At 47.8% G+C, this 18,533-nt stretch overlaps 1 protein-coding gene across 3 annotated transcripts in view; it reads right to left on the bottom strand.

Annotated features, from left to right (window-relative positions):
• KDM5A (lysine demethylase 5A) overlaps positions 1-18,533 on the bottom strand; it is a 34,585-nt gene that overhangs the window by 7,428 nt on the left and 8,624 nt on the right. For all 3 annotated transcript variants that reach the window (XM_069965185.1, XM_069965194.1, XM_069965201.1), the window contains exons 8-22: positions 17,829-17,987; positions 17,230-17,349; positions 16,088-16,246; positions 15,112-15,293; positions 14,837-14,999; positions 14,631-14,750; positions 13,980-14,174; positions 13,719-13,900; positions 12,600-12,724; positions 12,371-12,521; positions 12,134-12,251; positions 9,242-9,597; positions 7,351-7,489; positions 7,092-7,271; positions 476-628 (exon numbers count right to left, since the gene is read on the bottom strand). In XM_069965185.1, coding sequence (XP_069821286.1) covers positions 476-628; positions 7,092-7,271; positions 7,351-7,489; positions 9,242-9,597; positions 12,134-12,251; positions 12,371-12,521; positions 12,600-12,724; positions 13,719-13,900; positions 13,980-14,174; positions 14,631-14,750; positions 14,837-14,999; positions 15,112-15,293; positions 16,088-16,246; positions 17,230-17,349; positions 17,829-17,987 — 2,502 coding nt within the window. The remainder of the gene's footprint in view (positions 1-475; positions 629-7,091; positions 7,272-7,350; positions 7,490-9,241; positions 9,598-12,133; positions 12,252-12,370; positions 12,522-12,599; positions 12,725-13,718; positions 13,901-13,979; positions 14,175-14,630; positions 14,751-14,836; positions 15,000-15,111; positions 15,294-16,087; positions 16,247-17,229; positions 17,350-17,828; positions 17,988-18,533) is intronic.

Raw genomic sequence — 18,533 nt, 5'->3', positions numbered from 1 at the left:
TTTTCTTTCAAATCAACTGGTGAAAGGGCACGAAATGTATGACTTACTTCTATGAATAAATCTCCATTCTTCCAGTACTTATCAGCTGCTGTATGTCCTGCAGGAAGTGGTGTATTCTTTTCAGTGTGACACAGTGCTCTCTGCTGCCACCTCTGTCCATGTCAGGAACTGTCCAGAGCAGCAGCAAATCCCCATAGAAAACCTCTCCTGCTCTGGACAGTTCCTGACATGGACAGAAGGGGCAGCAGAGAGCACTGTGTCACACCACTTCCTGCAGGACATACAGTAGCTGATAAGTACTGGAAGACTGGAGATTTTTTAAATAGTAGTAAATTACAAATTTCTGGCACTTTCTGATTTGAAAGAATAAAATTTTGGCGCACAACCCCTTTAAGTTGTTCCTGCCAGAAATATATCAGACTGACTGTATACTGACTATACAGGACATGACCACTGTATATGCAGGCGCCATTACCACAGAGGCAGTATCTCGTGTCTCCTCCTGGGATTCGTCCAGTTCGCTCATAGAGTCCAGATCCAGGTCCTTCTCCTCCAGCAGCTCCTTCACCTTCTTTCTCTTATTGCGGCCGCTGCCGTATACTCCAATGTCAGTGCGGGGGCTGAGCACCTACACCGGACAAGACACAAGATAGAACATGATAGACAGGACCGACTTGTAGCTATTACATTCCCTTATAGAAGGAAGACGGGCTCCCCCAACAATGGCGCTGTATAATGGTACGGATCACTGGCACCTAAATACGGCCCCTGCGGACGGAGCACAGTCATCCTCCTATCACAAGAGCTTAAAGGGAAACTCTGTCAAAAACTTTTTTTTTTCTTTCAAATCAACTGGTGTCAGAAAGTTATACAGATATATAATTTGCTTCTATTTAAAAAATTTCCAGTCTTCCAGTACTTATTAGCTGCTGTATGTCCTGCAGGAAGTGGTGTATTCTCTCCAGTCTGACACAGTGCTCTCTGCTGCCACCTCTGTCCATGTCAGGAACTGTCCAGAGCAGGAAAGGTTTTCTATTGGGATTTGCTGCTGCTCTGAACAGTTCCTGACATGAGGTGGCAGGAGAGAGCACTGTGCCAGACTGGAGAGAATACACCACTTCCTGTAGGGCATACAGCAGCTGATAAGAACTGGATTACTGGACATTTTTAAATAGGTTAGTTACAAATCTGTATAACTTTCTTACACCAGCTGATTTAAAAAAAAAAAACAAAAAAAAATTCTAAATTACTAACCTGGTAATTTCTTTTCTTTGAGCCCATGACGGCACCCCTGGAGAGGACCACCTCCTACTCCCATAGGACAGGAAACAGGATACAGGAAATCCCTGGATCATATAAAGAAGTAAACTCCCCTCCATCGCCAGTCTTTACCAAGGACCTAGGAGCGAAGCTCACAAGACACACACAAAAAGAAAAATATATACAAAAAATCTTTTTTTTTTTTTTTTTTTTTTTTTTTTTTTTTTTGTGTGTTTATAAAGAAGTTTACTTTTTCTATATCTATGTAATAAAATTATCACTACTATTATTATTATCCCTTTTTTTTTTTTTTTTTTTTTTTTTTTTTTTTTTTTTTTTTGGGTGGGATTTAGGCGGGGTGCCGTCATGGGCTCAAAGAAAAGAAATTACCAGGTTAGTAATTTAGAATTTTCTCTTTTCGCCCTATGACGGCACCCCTGGAGAGTAGAATAGGAATATAACCGCCTAGGGAGGGGCCACTGCCTGCAAAACACTACGTCCAAATGTTAAGTCTTCGGCGGAAGATAGTTGTAACCTGTAGTGTCTAAAAAATGTATGTGGAGTACTCCATGTGGCTGCCCTGCAGATCTGATCAATGGAAACCGCTGCCCTCTCAGCCCACGAAGTTGCCACAGCTCTAGTGGAATGTGCCCCGAATCCAACTGGTGGTGTCATGTTCTTGACTCTATAGCATTCTCCAACTGCCTGTTTAACCCATCTGGCTATTGTTTGTGTGGAAGCTGACTTGCCCTTGGTCTTACCCTGAAAGGATATAAGCAAGCTGTTACATAATCTCCAACTTTCTGTGACCTTTAGATAATGTAAGATAACTCTTCTAACATCCAGACTATGCAAACTTAATTCTTGATCGTTAGTTGGTGTGTTGTAAAATGATGGTAGTATCACCTCCTGAGATCTGTGGAAGTCCGTAACCACTTTTGGAAGAAAGGCTGGGTCAGGAGATAATACGACTCGGTCTTCTCTAATGGTCATGTAAGGAGTCTGTATAGAGAAGGCTCTAATTTCACTTACTCTACGGGCTGACGTTATTGCCAATAGAAAAGCCAGTTTATAAGACAGGAATTTAATACTGCAGTCTGCTAAAGGTTCAAAGGGATTAGCAGTAAGTCCGTTCAAGACAAGGTTCAGATCCCAAGGCGGAACCCTAGACCTGATCGTGGGACACAATCTGGAGGTTGCTTTTACAAATCTTTTAATCCACTGATGTTCAGCTAGTTTATAGTCATAGAGTGCACTGAGGGCGGAGATCTGTACCTTGATGGTGCTAGGCCTGAGGTGCTTGTTTAGACCCTCTTGTAAGAATTGTAAGATTAAAGGAATGTCAGGAGGAGCTAGGACATTAACAGGTTTATTTACAAATTTACAAAATGCTATCCATGTACGTAGATATATAGTAGAGGTAACTTTCTTTCTACTGGCTAGCAACGTGGTGATTACTTCGGATGAAAGGCCTCTGTCTATCAACAATTGCCTCTCAACAGCCATGCCGTCAGGTGAAGGTTTTGAACCTGAGGGTGAAATACTGGGCCCTGGGCGAGGAGATCTGCCCTGTCCGGAAGAATCCATGGGTCTGTCAGAGACATCTTCCTGAGCCAAGTAAACCACACCCTTCTTGGCCAAAAGGGCGCTATTAGAATTATGTGGGCCCTGTCCTGCCTGATCTTTCTGACTACTCTTGGGATTAGTCTGATGGGTGGGAATGCGTACAGTAGGCCTTTGTCCCAAGGCTGGGCTAGTGCATCTAGAGCCCTGGGCTTGTCTGCAGGACATAGGGAAAAGAACTCTTGGGTCTTTCTGTTCTTCCGCGATGCGAAGAGGTCTATCTCCGGTGATCCCCACATTCTGCATATCTGTAGAAATACCTCCTGGCAAAGCTCCCAATCCCCCTGGTTTAGGGAGTGTCTGCTTAGAAAATCTGCCTTCACATTGTCTACCCCCTTCAGGTGAAGTGCCGAGAGGGACAGACAATGTGACTGTACTAGCCTGAACATGAAGTGGGCAACTCTCATAAGTTGTACTGATCTTGTGCCTCCTTGGTGGTTGATGTACGCCACTGCCGATCTGTTGTCTGTTAGTATTCTCACGTTTCTGTCTTTTATTAACGGAAGAGCCTGGGACAAGGAGAAGAATATTGCTCTCAATTCTCTCACGTTTTGTGGGTCCCTGGCCTCCTCTGGGGACCACAGGCCCTGGAATACTTGTGTGTCTGTATGGGCTCCCCACCCCCTGGGACTGGCATCTGTGGTGATGGTCAAAATGTTGTCCAGAATCCAAGGAAGTCCCTTGGATAGATGCTCCCTTTCCTTCCACCAAGAGAGAGATCTGAGAGTCTGTGGAGATAGAGTGAAACAAGAATCAAGAGACTCAGAGGCACCGTCCCATTCACCAAGAATCTGTGATTGTAACACCCTAGAGTGGTACTGTGCCCAGGGAACCGCTGGAATGCAGGAAGTAAATAGACCCAACACCGACATAGCCTTCCTAAATGTAGTAATGGGATTATCAAAAAGCTCCTGTGTTCTGGAAAGAACATTTGAAATCTTGCTATCTGGTAAGAAAGATCTCTTAGCTCTCGAATCCAGACATATTCCCAGGAACTGACAATATTGAGAGGGGATCTTATTGGATTTTTCCTCGTTAATCTCCCAACCTAATTTAGACAGGATGTCTTCTACTATTTTGATCTGGCTCTGAAGAGAGATTACTGAGTCGCCGACCAGTAAAAAATCATCCAAATAAGGAATGATAATTATATCCTTTTCTCTGATATGTGCCATAACCTCTGACATCACTTTAGTGAAAACTCTAGGTGCCTGTGAAATGCCAAAAGGTAAGGCCTGGTACTGGAAATGACAAACTGAATCGTTAAGTTTGACTGCTACCCTCAGGAATCTTTGATGGTCCTGGTGGATGGGGACGTGATAGTATGCATCCCTTAAATCTAAGGTGGCCATAAAACAATCCTGTGAAAGATTCAAAATGGCTGAAGAAACTGACTCCATCCTAAACCTTTCGTAGGCTAAAACCCTGTTAAGAGGTTTAAGATTGATAATGGTTCTAAAAGAACCATTGGGTTTCCTTACCAAAAACAGAGTAGAGTAAAAACCCTTACCACACTCTGTCTCCGGAACGGGAACCAAAACCTTCTTCCTGAGTAATGACTGTACTTCCGTAGAAAGTGCTGTCTGCTTTTCTGCTTTATGGGATCGGATGATAAATCCGTAATGACGAATCTTTCCCCTGGGGAGGACACAAAAGAAATTTTTAAACCGTGCTTTATTGTATCCAATACAAAGGAGCTATTGGAAATACCACACCACTGTGACCAAAAAAGAGAAAGGCGACCTCCCACAGGGACCTGGCGTCATTGAGCAGGTTTTTTGGTATTGTCAGAACCCTTAAAGAGGAACCCCTTGGATTTCTTGGTGGGCCTCCATTCCTTCCTATTTGTATTAGGATTAGTATTCGTGTTAGGGGCTCTATGTGTGTTCCTACCTTTTCCCCTAAAAGGACGGCTAGACTGCTGCGGGATCAGAGGGAACCCCTTCTTTCTATCCGAAGCCTTCTCGAGAATGTTATCTAAGGCTGGACCGAAAAGCAGGTTGCCTTCACAAGGGACTCCACATAATTTAGATTTAGAGGTGACGTCCCCCTTCCATTCTTTAAGCCACATGGATCTGCGGGCAGAGTTTGAGAGTGCTGCTGAACGAGCGGAGAGTCTAAGAGCATCCGCTGAAGCATCTGATATAAATGAGACAGCATTCTCTAAGGTCTCAAAGGGCTTGAGGAGCTCCTCCGCAGGAGTCCCCCTACTAATCATGTCTTTAAGTTCAGACATCCATACCCCTAGAGATCTAGAGACTGAGGTAGCTGCCACTAGAGGTTTAAACAAGGCAGTGGATGCTTCCCAGTCCTTCTTTAAATAAATCTCTGCACGTTTGTCCATAGGGTCTTTAAGAGTTGCACAGTCCTCAAAAGGTAGCGCATTAAGTTTTGTAATCTTGGCTACCGGAGGATCTATCTTTGGAGCAAAGCCCCAGGAGTTCGACTCCTCATGGTCAAAGGGGTACTTCCTTTTGAACTGAAAAATAATTGAAAAATTAGTTGTTTAGTTATATATACTCTTCTATATCTTTACCTGTTTATCCAAGAAAACAGAAAAAAACACTCACAGCAGCTGGAACAAAAAATTTTCTATCCGGATTGGACCATTCGTGTTTAATCAAGGCCTTAATGTTTTGGTGAATGGGAAAGACCAATCGTTTCTTAGGTGCTAGCCCTCCAAACATACGGTCCTGTATAGTATTAGTTTCTGGAACCTCTTCTATACCCATAGTCTCCCTTACTGCTTTAATTAGTGATTCTATATAGTCAGCAGAAGGTAATGGTGTAGCCACTTCTTCCTCCAGACTCTCTACGTTAGATGGGCCTGCTTCTGGTTCGTCTATACCCAGCGATAGGTCCTCATCGTCCCCCAAGGTAGATGGAGGCTGACTGTGAACAGACTGCTCCACCTCAATAGTAGGGGGTATTGGGGTAGCCAAAGGTAACTGAGACACAGGTGCTGGCGTCAGCTCTGGAGGAGAAGCTGTGGTAGTGGCCGGAGTCTGAGAGGGCATGGAGGCCTGAAACCAAAAAATAAATGTAGAAAAGAAAAAATTTTTTTTTTTTTTTTTTTTTCCCGAAAAGGCAAAGAAAAAATTCTACCTACCCTAATTTCCTTCTTTATCATGTTCTTCATGTTACGCATAAAAGAGGGTCCCTGCTCCTCTAGGACTCTATTCATACAGCTACCGCACAGCACTTTAGTGTAAGAGCTACTTAATCTTTTCCTACAAACGGGGCAATCTCTGCTCTTAGCATGACTCTTTTTAGTAGTACCCTCCTAAAAATGAGAAACATGGCAAACTTAGACAAAGGAAGAAGAAAATTCTGCTGGGGAAAATCCCCTCTTACCCACTCCATACCACAGGGGCTTGAATCCTGGCTGGAGTAGATTCTGATAATTCAGCGCTTTCAGCCTCCATAATGGACAATTGAGGTCTTGGAGGTGTAAAAGACTCTCTGCAGCCGTTGTCAGGAACAGTAGAGAAGACACCAGGCAGCAGAAACAAAATACCGCTAGAGCACACAGGAACTGAGCACTCACCTGGCGTCCTTCTCGGCAGCTCTTTTGAATTTGGCGCCGAGTCTCACATGACCGGCTGGCTCCGCCCCCTTCGCCGCGCGCTGAGACGACGTCACCCTCCCGGCGCTCCACCTGAGGCAGGCCGTAGGCCCCGGAAGTTGCCGAACACGGCCAGCAGAGCAACCCCCTCCCAGCATCATCCAGCAGCCATGCCGCAGGGCGCGCGAACGCAGCGCTACGGATCGGGGCACCGGACCACGCCGAGGAGGGCCAGGGGAGCTCCGGGGACCCATATCTGGAGGTGTCGGGGGAGGAGGCCAGACTTGGAGGCTGCTCCCCACTCGGAGCCTGACGCCGCCGGGAAGCCGGTAGGATATTACCCGGTAACCCCCAGTCATTTCTTTCCGTCCAGGGAAGGGAAGGGAAAAAGCCCTTCCAGCTCCTGCTCCCATGGGGACAGGAAACAGAAACTGGCGATGGAGGGGAGTTTACTTCTTTATATGATCCAGGGATTTCCTGTATCCTGTTTCCTGTCCTATGGGAGTAGGAGGTGGTCCTCTCCAGGGGTGCCGTCATAGGGCGAAAAGAGAAAAAACGTTTAAGTGGAGTTCCCCTTTAAGCGTGATACCCTCCAAATTTGGCCCACAAATTGAGGCAAACCAGGTACAGTCCATCCTCCCACCTGTAGTAATGTGTAGCTAGAGTTCTTCTTCAGGAAAGTCCTGCCGGTGCGCTCCCTCCAGGCCCGGGCGGCCGCCACCTGAGACTCCAGCTGCGGGAGGGCGTCCAGGCGCACGGGGATGGGTCGGCCCTTGCTCAGTAAGCACTCCAGGTGCTCCAGGTATGCATAGTGACTGCCGTTCTGTAACGGGACAAGGGTGAATGGATGAAGGTGATGACTTACAGAACCAGCAGACCTGCTGCACATGGAGGGGACATACCTGAATGGCTTCCACTTTGGAGGTCCAGTCCTTGGCTCTCTGCAGAGCCTCCTTCAGCGCCAGCACGTTGGGCAGATAGGCCTGGATGTTCTTGGCCTCTGCCAGGATGCTCTCCAGGCTGGATACACTGTGCTGCGGCCTACGAGACGGGATCATTGTGTTACAGACTATTACCTGGCAGCATGCAAGGACCAGGCACTTATTCTCGCTTTATGGCATGCTGAAATACAACAGTAAGATGACCCGGCCTGGCCTATAGCTGGATGAGGATATGATGTCACATGACCCCGGCCTGGCCTATAGCTGGATGAAGATATGATGTCACATGACCCCGGCCTGGTCTATAGCTGGAGAAAGATATGATGTCACATGACCCCGGCCTGGCCTATAGCTGGATGAGGATATGATGTCACATGACCCCGGCCTGGCCTATAGCTGGATGAGGATATGATGTCACATGACCCCGGCCTGGTCTATAGTTAGAGGAGGAAATGATGTCACATGACCCCGTCCTGGCCTATATCTGGATGAGGATATGCGTTCGCACACATTGGCGTGATGGCTATTATACACACCGCATTGGCGTGATGGCTATTATACACACACCGCTTTGGCGTGATCGCTATTATACACACACCGCTTTGGCGTGATCGCTATTATACACACCGCATTGGCGTGATCGCTATTGTACACACCGCATTGGCGTGATCGCCATTATACAGACCGCATTGGCGTGATCACCATTATACACACCGCATTGGCGTGATCGCTATTATACACACCGCATTGGTGTGATCGCTATTATACACACCGCATTGGCGTGATGGCTATTATACACACCGCATTGGCGTGATCACCATTATACACACCGCTTTGGCGTGATCACCATTATACACACCGCCTTGGCGTGATCACTATTATACACACCGCATTGGCGTGATCACCATTATACACACCGCATTGGCATGATCACCATTATACACACCGCATTGGCATGATCACCATTATACACACCGCATTGGCGTGATCACCATTATACACACCGCATTGGCATGATCACCATTATACACACCGCATTGGCGTGATCACCATTATACACACCGCATTGGCGTGATGGCTATTATACACACCGCATTGGCGTGATCACCATTATACACACCGCTTTGGCGTGATCACCATTATACACACCGCCTTGGCGTGATCACTATTATACACACCGCATTGGCGTGATCACCATTATACACACCGCATTGGCATGATCACCATTATACACACCGCATTGGCGTGATCACCATTATACACACCGCATTGGCGTGATCACCATTATACACACCGCATTGGCGTGATCGCTATTACACACCGCATTGGCGTGATCGCTATTACACACCGCATTGGCAAGATCACCATTATACACACCGCATTGGCGTGATCACCATTATACAGACCGCATTGGCGTGATCACCATTATACAGACCGCATTGGCGTGATCACCATTATACACACCGCATTGGCGTGATCACCATTATACACACCGCATTGGCGTGATCACCATTATACACACCGCATTGGCGTGATCACCATTATACACACCGCATTGGCGTGATCGCTATTATACACACCGCATTGGCGTGATCGCTATAATACACACCGCATTGGCGTGATCGCTATAATACACACCGCATTGGCGTGATCACCATTATACACACCGCATTGGCGTGATCACCATTATACACACCGCTTTGGCGTGATCGCTATTATACACACCGCTTTGGCACGATTGCGCCATTGTCAGTAAATAGCAGCGTGTGGCAGCTGGTCCCACTAGGGCGTGACCTTCCCTCAGTGTATATCCACACTCCTCCTGCAGGGGGCAGCACAGAGCGACACTCACCTGGCCTGCAGACAGGCTTTGGCTTTCTCTTCCCACCTCTCAGACACGGTCAGCAGCTCCTGAAGTTCGGCCATTGCCTTCTCTACGGCGTGATGTGGAGCCAGACCCACCCCCGAGTCTATCAGCTTCTTCATCACGTCCAGAGTGACCTTATGGGGGTCGGCCAGAGTCTGTCGCACCTCGTCCAGCCAGCGCGCCTGCAGCAGCTCTTGCTTCAATCGCGGTAACTCCGGCAGCTCCACGTACAGGTTGGATCCCATGTCTATGAGGGCTTGGAGCTTGCCGGAGTCCGGGATTTCATCAGACATGGCCTCTTGTGCGCGCTCGTGAAACTCCTCCACGTCGTCCAGCAGATTCTATGGAGAAAGCAGAGACGTGTAAAAATTTTCTTTTGAATGAACTGGTGTCAGAAAGTTACAGATTTGTCATTTACTTCTAATAAACAAAATCTCCAATCTTCCAGTACTTATCAGCTGCTGTATGTCCGACAGGAAGTGGTGTGACACAGTGCTCTCTGCAGCCACCTCTGTCTATGTCATGTGGGTGCAAATGGCATATACTCTAATATCTTTTCTAATAAATAATACGCAGAGTCAAGTTCCTTTAAAATGTCTTACGGCCACGGGTCTTTATTCTCAGTTTACTGAATTATATTCATAAACATATATATCTAAATATACTACTCTTTTAATAAATGTATAAACATAAAACTTGTTTCATAAAATTATTCCATAAAACATCCTCTATATTGAAATCAAACTGAATAATATCATATGACTGTCCGCCCCATTCAATCCTGTCGGGACGACCCACCCATTACAGTTTGAATTTGTTCCTGCGTCATGGCGGATCTCTACTACAGGGTTTTGGCTTCTGGAATCGGGGGTGAGAATTGGCTCCGTCAATGCCTCCAACTTACTGACGATGGCGACGATGCGATGGCGGCCAGTGCCGGTGCTGGCGTTTCCTCTTTACCTGGTTCCGATGCTTGTTCATCTGCGATGGAGGTGCTGAGCGGTGGTGCGGTCTTCCCGGGCTCGTCTATGGACGTCACTGCCGATGCGACGGGATCTGACCTATCAGGATCCGTGGGCGGAGTTGGAGGCGGAGGGAAGTTCGTCATTCGTCGCAGATCGGGAGAGATTTTCTTATCGGACTTTAATGGTAGATCTGTCTGGCAGGAGGACTTTGTGGAGCATACTGATGCTGCTGGGAGCTGTGGTTTGGGGGCCTATTGGAGTGGTCACTGGTGTGCTGAGACTTGGCATGATTCTTGGGTTCGGTCTGGTGTGTTGTCTAATATTGTTCTCTTGGAATTGTTCCCCGTTTTGGTGGCTTTGACCTTGTGGGGGCCTTCTTTTCGGGATAAGAGGTTGCTAGTTAATACTGACAATAAAGGGGTGTTATATGCTATAAATTGTTTGTCTTCAAGATCGGATTTGGTTGTTCAGCTTTTGAGGCACTTAGTTTTCTTATGTTTTAGACTTAATATTTGGTTGAGGGCGAAGTATATTCCGGGTGTGCACAATGTCATTGCTGATTCTTTGTCTCGTTTGGCGCGTTTTCGAACTTTGGTTCCAGCTGCGGATCTAGAAGGATCGTCTTGTCCTCCCGAATTATAGACGGTCATTTGGGATTGATTAGTGAGCCGATTAGGAGGTCGTTGTCAACACTTACCTGGAAATCCTATGCTGCGGCTTGGCTTCCTTGGTGTTCCTTTTGTCGTGCTTCCAAACATTCAGTCGTTAATTCTTCCCCCTTGATTTATTTGCTGTCTTCAGGTTTGTCCTTATCTGTTCTTTCTAAAATGGTTTCTGGTGTCTCGTATTTTCAGAGGTGGTTGTCGGTTCCTCCTATGTCCTTGTGCTTTGCTGTTAAGCAGTTGCTTAGGGGGTTGAGGTTGTCGCGTAGAGCGGTTCCTGATCAGCGGCGTCCGGTGACTTATCCTCTTTTAGTGCGTTTGTGTGACGCTTTGGGATTCTCCGTTTGAAGTGTCTTTATTTAGGGTTGCTTTTTCCTTGGCTTTCTTCGGTGCTTTTAGGATTAGTGAGTTGGTTGCTAACAGGGTTGATTCTGTTTCTACTTTGGGTTTGGAGGATGTTTTTGTCTCTAAGGATAGTGTTCGGTGGTTTCTTAAACGTTCGAAAACCGACAGAGTTGGCCGTGGTGTTTATATTTTTCTCAAGGCGATCCTGGGTAGTCCGGTTCTGCCCAGATACCACGATCACCTGTACCTGTAAATAAATACCTGCATAGGTAGAAACCATTATGAGGAGTAAAAGGGGGGGGGGGGGGCTGGACCAGACCACCTAGCTATCTAACTACCTTTAGAGTGCCAATGCACCCACATGTATACTCTCCACTAATTGCTCCGAGTATATGTCAGGAACTGTCCAGAGCAGGAGAGGTTTTCTATGGGGATTTGCTGCTGCTTTGGACAGAGGTGGCAGCAGAGAGCGCTGTGTCAGACTGGAGAGAATACACCACTTCCTGCAGGACATACAGCAGCTGATAAGTACTGGGAAACTGGAGATTTTTTAAATAGAAATGAATTAAAAATCGGTATAACCTTCTATAACCATTGACTTAAAGGGAAAAAAAAATCCCCCTTTAACAGTATAGGACTGATGGACATAGTAAAGTCTCAGATGAGGGACCTTTAAAAGGGATATTCCAGGAACAGAAACCACACAGTTACTTTCTTGAAAGACCCCCCCCCCCCCCTGTGTGTGGTGTATTGCAATTCAGCTCCATTCACTTAAACTGAACAGAGCTGCAATACAGCACCCAACCTGAGGACAAGGGTGGTGCTGTTTTTGGAAGAAAGCGGCCATGTTTTTCTAAGCCTGGACAACCTCTAGTAGTCAGATCTGCGCACAGACACATGCTTACCTTCACCTGCCGGGCCTGTGTGATGATGCAGGGCAGGCTGAACAGCTGCTGGACAAAGGCTTTGAGCTCCTCCATAGTGAGCTTGGTGCGAGTCTTCCCAGAGTCCTGGCTCAGCTTACTGGAAAGGAAAAAGGAGTCACCAATCAGGATGTGCAAAACTACAACTCCCAGCATGCCCTGACAGCCGAAGCTGGAGGGCCACAGGTCTCTTCTATGACCCCTCCCATGACCCCTCACCTGTGCTTCTGCTTTTTGGCAAGCAGCAGCTGTGCTACGGAGGCGCAGGTCTCGGCCTCCTTTACGGCGTCTCGAAGCTTCCGGTAAAGCTCGTTCTCCGGGAACTTCCTGTCTTCTGCGTCCTCCATCATAACCTTAAGCTCAATGATGTCTATGGGGGAGACGAGAACGTTAGAGATGGCGTCACAGCCCGGCTCACACCCACAGGTCGGTATGGCGTCATATTTACCCTTCTTATGGTTCAGGCTGGCGGTCAGGGCTTCAGTGACCCGGCCGACCCACGTATCGTAAGACTGGGCGCGTAACTTCACTCCGTACAACAGAGTCGGGAAATCTTCAAGTGAATATCGGTACCTGGAGTTCACAAATCAGACAGGAAAGGGTTAAAAATTAAACTAATCTCTAGTGACGGATAGGCTGTATTCTCAGTGATGTCACTGATCTCTAGTGATGGATAGGCTGTATTCTCAGTGATGTCACTGATCTCTAGTGATGGATAGGCTGTATTCTCAGTAATGTCACTGATCTCTAGTGATGGATAGGCTGTATTCTCAGTGATGTCACTGATCTCTAGTGATGGATAGGCTGTATTCTCAGTGATGTCACTACTGATCTCTAGTGATGGATAGGCTGTATTCTCAGTGATGTCACTACTGATCTCTAGTGATGGATAGGCTGTATTCTCAGTGATGTCACTGATCTCTAGTGATGGATAGGCTGTATTCTCAGTGATGTCACCGCTGATCTCTAGTGATGGATAGGCTGTATACTCAGTGATGTCACCGCTGATCTCTAGTGATGGATAGGCTGTATTCTCAGTGATGTCACTGCTGATCTCTAGTGATGGATAGGCTGTATTCTCAGTGATGTCACTGATCTCTAGTGATGGATAGGCTGTATTCTCAGTGATGTCACTGCTGATCTCTAGTGATGGATAGGCTGTATTCTCAGTGATGTCACCGCTGATCTCTAGTGATGGATAGGCTGTATTCTCAGTGATGTCACTGCTGATCTCTAGTGATGGATAAGCTGTATTCTCAGTGATGTCACTGCTGATCTCTAGTGATGGATAGGCTGTATTCTCAGTGATGTCACTGCTCTCTAGTGATGGATAGGCTGTATTCTCAGTGATGTCACCGCTGATCTCTAGTGATGGATAGGCTGTATTCTCAGTGATGTCACCGCTGATCTCTAGTGATGGATAGGCTGTATTCTCAGTGATGTCACCGCTGATCTCTAGTGATGGATAGGCTGTATTCTCAGTGATGTCACCGCTGATCTCTAGTGATGGATAGGCTGTATTCTCAGTGATGTCACTGGTGAGGATATATAGAACACTCCTTCTCACCTGAGACACTTGTTCTGCATAGGACACGCACACAGCTCCTCTAAGTGATGCAGACACACCAGACGATCTGAGTTACAACTACATGTGAGCGCGGAGAGGAAGCAGGTTGTCCTGCAGGAGGTGCACTGCCGCTCATCATCTGGGACCAGCTCAAACACTTCCTCCTCTGACTGCTCGATCCCCTGAGAGACACAAGCACAACCCTCAGATCCAGCACACTAAAGATGCACATGATAGGAGCCCAGAGCGGCCGGTCCTTACCATCTGTGCGGCGTGGTCCCGTAACCTGCTCTCCTCCTCGATCATCACAGTCATCTCCTTACACACTGCGGCTGCCAGGCCCACATCCAAGCACTCCGGGTCCGCCGCCATTTTAAAGATGAGTTCTTCATGAGAGAATACACAGTGCCGCCTCAGTCTCCGGTAATGATTCACGCACTGACGTCCAATGGGAAGCTGCAAGGAACGAAAAACACAGACAGAATGTTACTGACGGACATCAATGAAGATGGGCAGCACCTTAGCCGATCAGCTTATTAAGGCCTGGGCAAGTACTGCTGTATGCACGCCTAATGAGAGCTGCAGCGCCGTGTTTGACAGGGCGAGGAGCCATTGGCTCCCTGGGATGTCAATCACTCATGGCCATAAGAAGCCGCATTCCCTCCCCCCAGGCACTGTGGCTCATGAGTGACATTAGTTGTGCGCTCACAGGGCAGGAAGGGAGAGGAAGAAGCCGGATGGGGAGAGCAATGCTGTAGCCGTGCAGCAGGTAAGGGTGTTTTTACTTCCTCTCGTTTTTGTACGGTCTGGATCCCTCACCGTAAAAACCCAGCACTGATGTAGAAATGGGGCCTAAGCCTGGAGAATCCCTTTGAGGATCTTAGTCAAGGATCCCCCCACCCCCATACGTACCCAGTCAGCAGTGCAGAAGTTTACGGCCTCCGCAAAGTTGTACCCTTGGTTGAAGCCGGAGTGATAGGCGCGGGGGAAAGTGACCACAAACTCCCCGGCACATTGGTTCGTCCTATAAACCTGAAAGCGAGAGTGGAGACCATGGTCAGGATACAGTCCCACATCCCACCCTGGCAGTAAGTAAGGCAGGAGCGCCTCGTACTCACAGGAACGCCATGCTCCATCAGGATGTTGGGGTTCATGATGGTCACCAGCTGGTGTAACAGGTCGGGCTGGGTCTCAAACAGCTCTGGAGCCAGTTCCCTCATGACGTCCTCCAGCTGCTCGGCAGCGTGAGAGGGAACCCCGTACCAGGTCTTCGGCTCTCCCCTGAGAAGAAGATATAGAAGCCTGATCACAACGGGAGGGATGGAGGTCCCATCATCCATCCATCCATCTCTCCCATCATCCATCTCTCCCATCATCCATCATAGTAACCTACCAGTGCAGGTAGTTAATGGAGTAACTCCAATGGTCCTCGATGTGCCAACAGAAGGAGGAGAAGCACATGCCCACGTACAGCCAGGGCACCTTCATGCCCGAGATGTCCACATTGATGTGAGTGAGGACAGACTGCTCCAGAACCGGCATGTTATTCAGATTCCAACCACACTGAGCGTAATCCTGGGATGGGAAGGGACCGGTATATAAGAGAATACAGTCTACTTAGTGTATCACATCAGGTGTCCTACTCCAGAGCTGCGCTCTCCATCTAACCTGCTGTACCTGGTATATTGTAATAGATAGAAACTTACCCAGCAAAAAAGTGAGTGCAGCTCTGGAGTATAATACAGCATGTAACTCAGGGTCAGTAATGTAATGTATGTACACAGTGACCCCACCAGCAGAATAGTGAGTGCAGCTCTGGAGTATAATACAGGATGTAACTCAGGATCAGTAATGTAATGTATGTACACAGTGACCCCACCAGCAGAATAGTGAGTGCAGCTCTGGGGTATAATACAGGATCAGTAACTCAGGATCAGTAATGTAATGTATGTACACAGTGACCTCACCAGCAGAATAGTGAGTGCAGCTCTGGGGTATAATACAGGATGTAACTCAGGATCAGTAATGTAATGTATGTACACAGTGACCCCCACCAGCAGAATAGTGAGTGCAGCTCTGGGGTATAATACAGGATGTAACTCAGGATCAGTAATGTAATGTATATACACAGTGACCCCACCAGCAGAATAGTGAGTGCAGCTCTGGAGGATAATACAGGATCAGTAACTCAGGATCAGTAATGTAATGTATGTACACAGTGACCTCACCAGCAGAATCATGAGTGCAGCTCTGGGGTATAATACAGGATGTAACTCAGGATCAGTAATGTAATGTATGTACTCAGTGACCCCACCAGCAGAATAGTGAGTGCAGCTCTGCAGTACAGTACAGGATAGGACAGCGCTCACCTCTTCATCTGGTGTCAGCTTCCTCCGACCATCCAGCATGGGGAAACCACTGCCAAAATCTCTAGAAGAAATGTCGGCCCCGTATTCCACAATCACATCCTCTTCTATAGAGCTGACCAGACGCCAGAACTCCTTCTCCACCAGCTCGGTGGGCACCATCTGGGGATAGAACATTGGCACCATTGCCTTCCCACTCACAGAACCATCTACAGCTGCAGGGTAAGGCCCCGTATACACTCACTTAACCATCTACAGCTGCAGGGTAAGGCCCCGTATACACTCACAGAACCATCTACAGCTGCAGGGTAAGGCCCCGTATACACTCACAGAACCATCTACAGCTGCAGGGTAAGGCCCCGTATACACTCACTTAACCATCTACAGCTGCAGGGTAAGGCCCCGTATACACTCACAGAACCATCTACAGCTGCAGGGTAAGGCCCCGTATACACTCACAGAACCATCTACAGCTGCAGGGTAAAGCCCCGTATACACTCACAGAACCATCTACAGCTGCAGGGTAAGGCCCCGTATACACTCACAGAACCATCTACAGCTGCAGGGTAAGGCCCCGTATACACTCACAGAACCATCTACAGCTGCAGGGTAAGGCCCCGTATACACTCACAGAACCATCTACAGCTGCAGGGTAAGGCCCCGTATACACTCACAGAACCATCTACAGCTGCAGGGTAAAGCCCTGTGTACACTCACAGAACCATCTACAGCTGCAGGGTAAAGCCCCGTATACACTCACAGAACCATCTACAGCTGCAGGGTAAAGCCCCGTATACACTCACAGAACCATCTACAGCTGCAGGGTAAACCCCGTATACACTCACAGAACCATCTACAGCTGCAGGGTAAGGCCCCGTATACACTCACAGAACCATCTACAGCTGCAGGGTAAAGCCCCGTATACACTCACAGAACCATCTACAGCTGCAGGGTAAGGCCCCGTATACACTCACAGAACCATCTACAGCTGCAGGGTAAAGCCCTGTGTACACTCACAGAACCATCTACAGCTGCAGGGTAAACCCCGTATACACTCACAGAACCATCTACAGCTGCAGGGTAAAGCCCCGTATACACTCACAGAACCATCTACAGCTGCAGGGTAAAGCCCTGTGTACACTCACATGCACCGGCATATTGAAGTAGTCGGACTTGAAGCTGTCGGCCATCTCTCCGAAGCTTTGCAGAGTGTATTCCTTCACCGCCTGCTCGAATCCAAAGGCTTCCCGCGGTTTGCTGCACTCCTATCAGGAGCCAAAAAAGGATGAGTTATCTACAGACAGGAAAATGTGAACGATTTCCCCTCCCAAATCTACTCATGGGAGTTTATGGAAGCCATTTTATAACCTTTGACATTATAGAGATAGTAATAAGTTCTGATCAGTCAGGTCTGGGTGCTGAGACCGCCACTGATCACTAGAACAGGGAGAAGCACTCAGCTAGGTGCTTCTCCCATTTCTCCTCCTTAGAAGTCTATGGGGCTTCAACCCCGTTCTAGTGATTGGTGGGGGTCAGAGAATCAAGTAAGGCGGCTCTGTTTGTTGTCTGGTCTATAGACCCACCATATTATACAATCCCGCTCAGGACCCTCATCTACTACCACAGTGGTCCCCACTCCTGGGCACAGACCCTTCCTATTGATTCAGGGAGGATGTATGGATTCTGCCCTCACATCGTAGCAGAGCATTATGGGTAGAGTGTGAACGGCGATGGTGGGGTTTACCTCGGCCACACACTTTGGGCAGCGCCAGTCTCCTTTGGGCACCTCCGGGAGTGGTGGGATCAGACAGAAGGTGTGGTAGCTGTCATCACATCCGTCACACAGCAGTAACTTATCCTCGCAGTCACCGCGGCCGCAGAACAGACAAATGTACAGGTCCACCTGTAGAGAGCAATGGCGATACTAGTTATAAGGATTACTATGGACTATTCCAGGCAATCAAAAGGCTTAAAGGGGTCTTCCACTCACACATAACTTCTGATATGTTGCTGCCCATGATGAGACTAACAATTCCTTCTATACTTGTTATTATCTATTCAGTACCCTCCCCCCAGTTCTCAGTTGCTGCTTTCTGCTGAAGCCACAAAATATTGTGTGTGAGCCTCTCTTTGTCTCCTCCCCCCTCCCTTCTGAGACTGAGGTAAACAAGTCCCTGGCAGGCTGTATCTGCAACATTGTAGCTTCTTTGTAATGCAGGGAGGGTTACTCTGAGGTCAAGTTACTAAAGAACTCGCTGTGATTATCCCTCCCTGCATTACAAAGAAGCTACAATGTTGCAGATACAGCCTACCAGGGACTTGTGTACATCAGCCGTCTCAGAAGGGAGGGGGAGACAGAGAGAAAAGCTCACACACAGTTTTTTGCGTCGTCAGCAGAAAGCAGCAGCTGAGAACTGGGGGAAGGAGACTGAATAGATAAATATGGAGG

This window comes from Dendropsophus ebraccatus, chromosome 1 (assembly GCF_027789765.1).
Source record: "Dendropsophus ebraccatus isolate aDenEbr1 chromosome 1, aDenEbr1.pat, whole genome shotgun sequence".
NCBI classification, from domain to species: domain Eukaryota; kingdom Metazoa; phylum Chordata; class Amphibia; order Anura; family Hylidae; genus Dendropsophus; species Dendropsophus ebraccatus.
The sequence above is the reverse complement of the archived record's forward strand: the minus strand, read 5'-3'. Positions and strand labels throughout refer to the sequence as shown.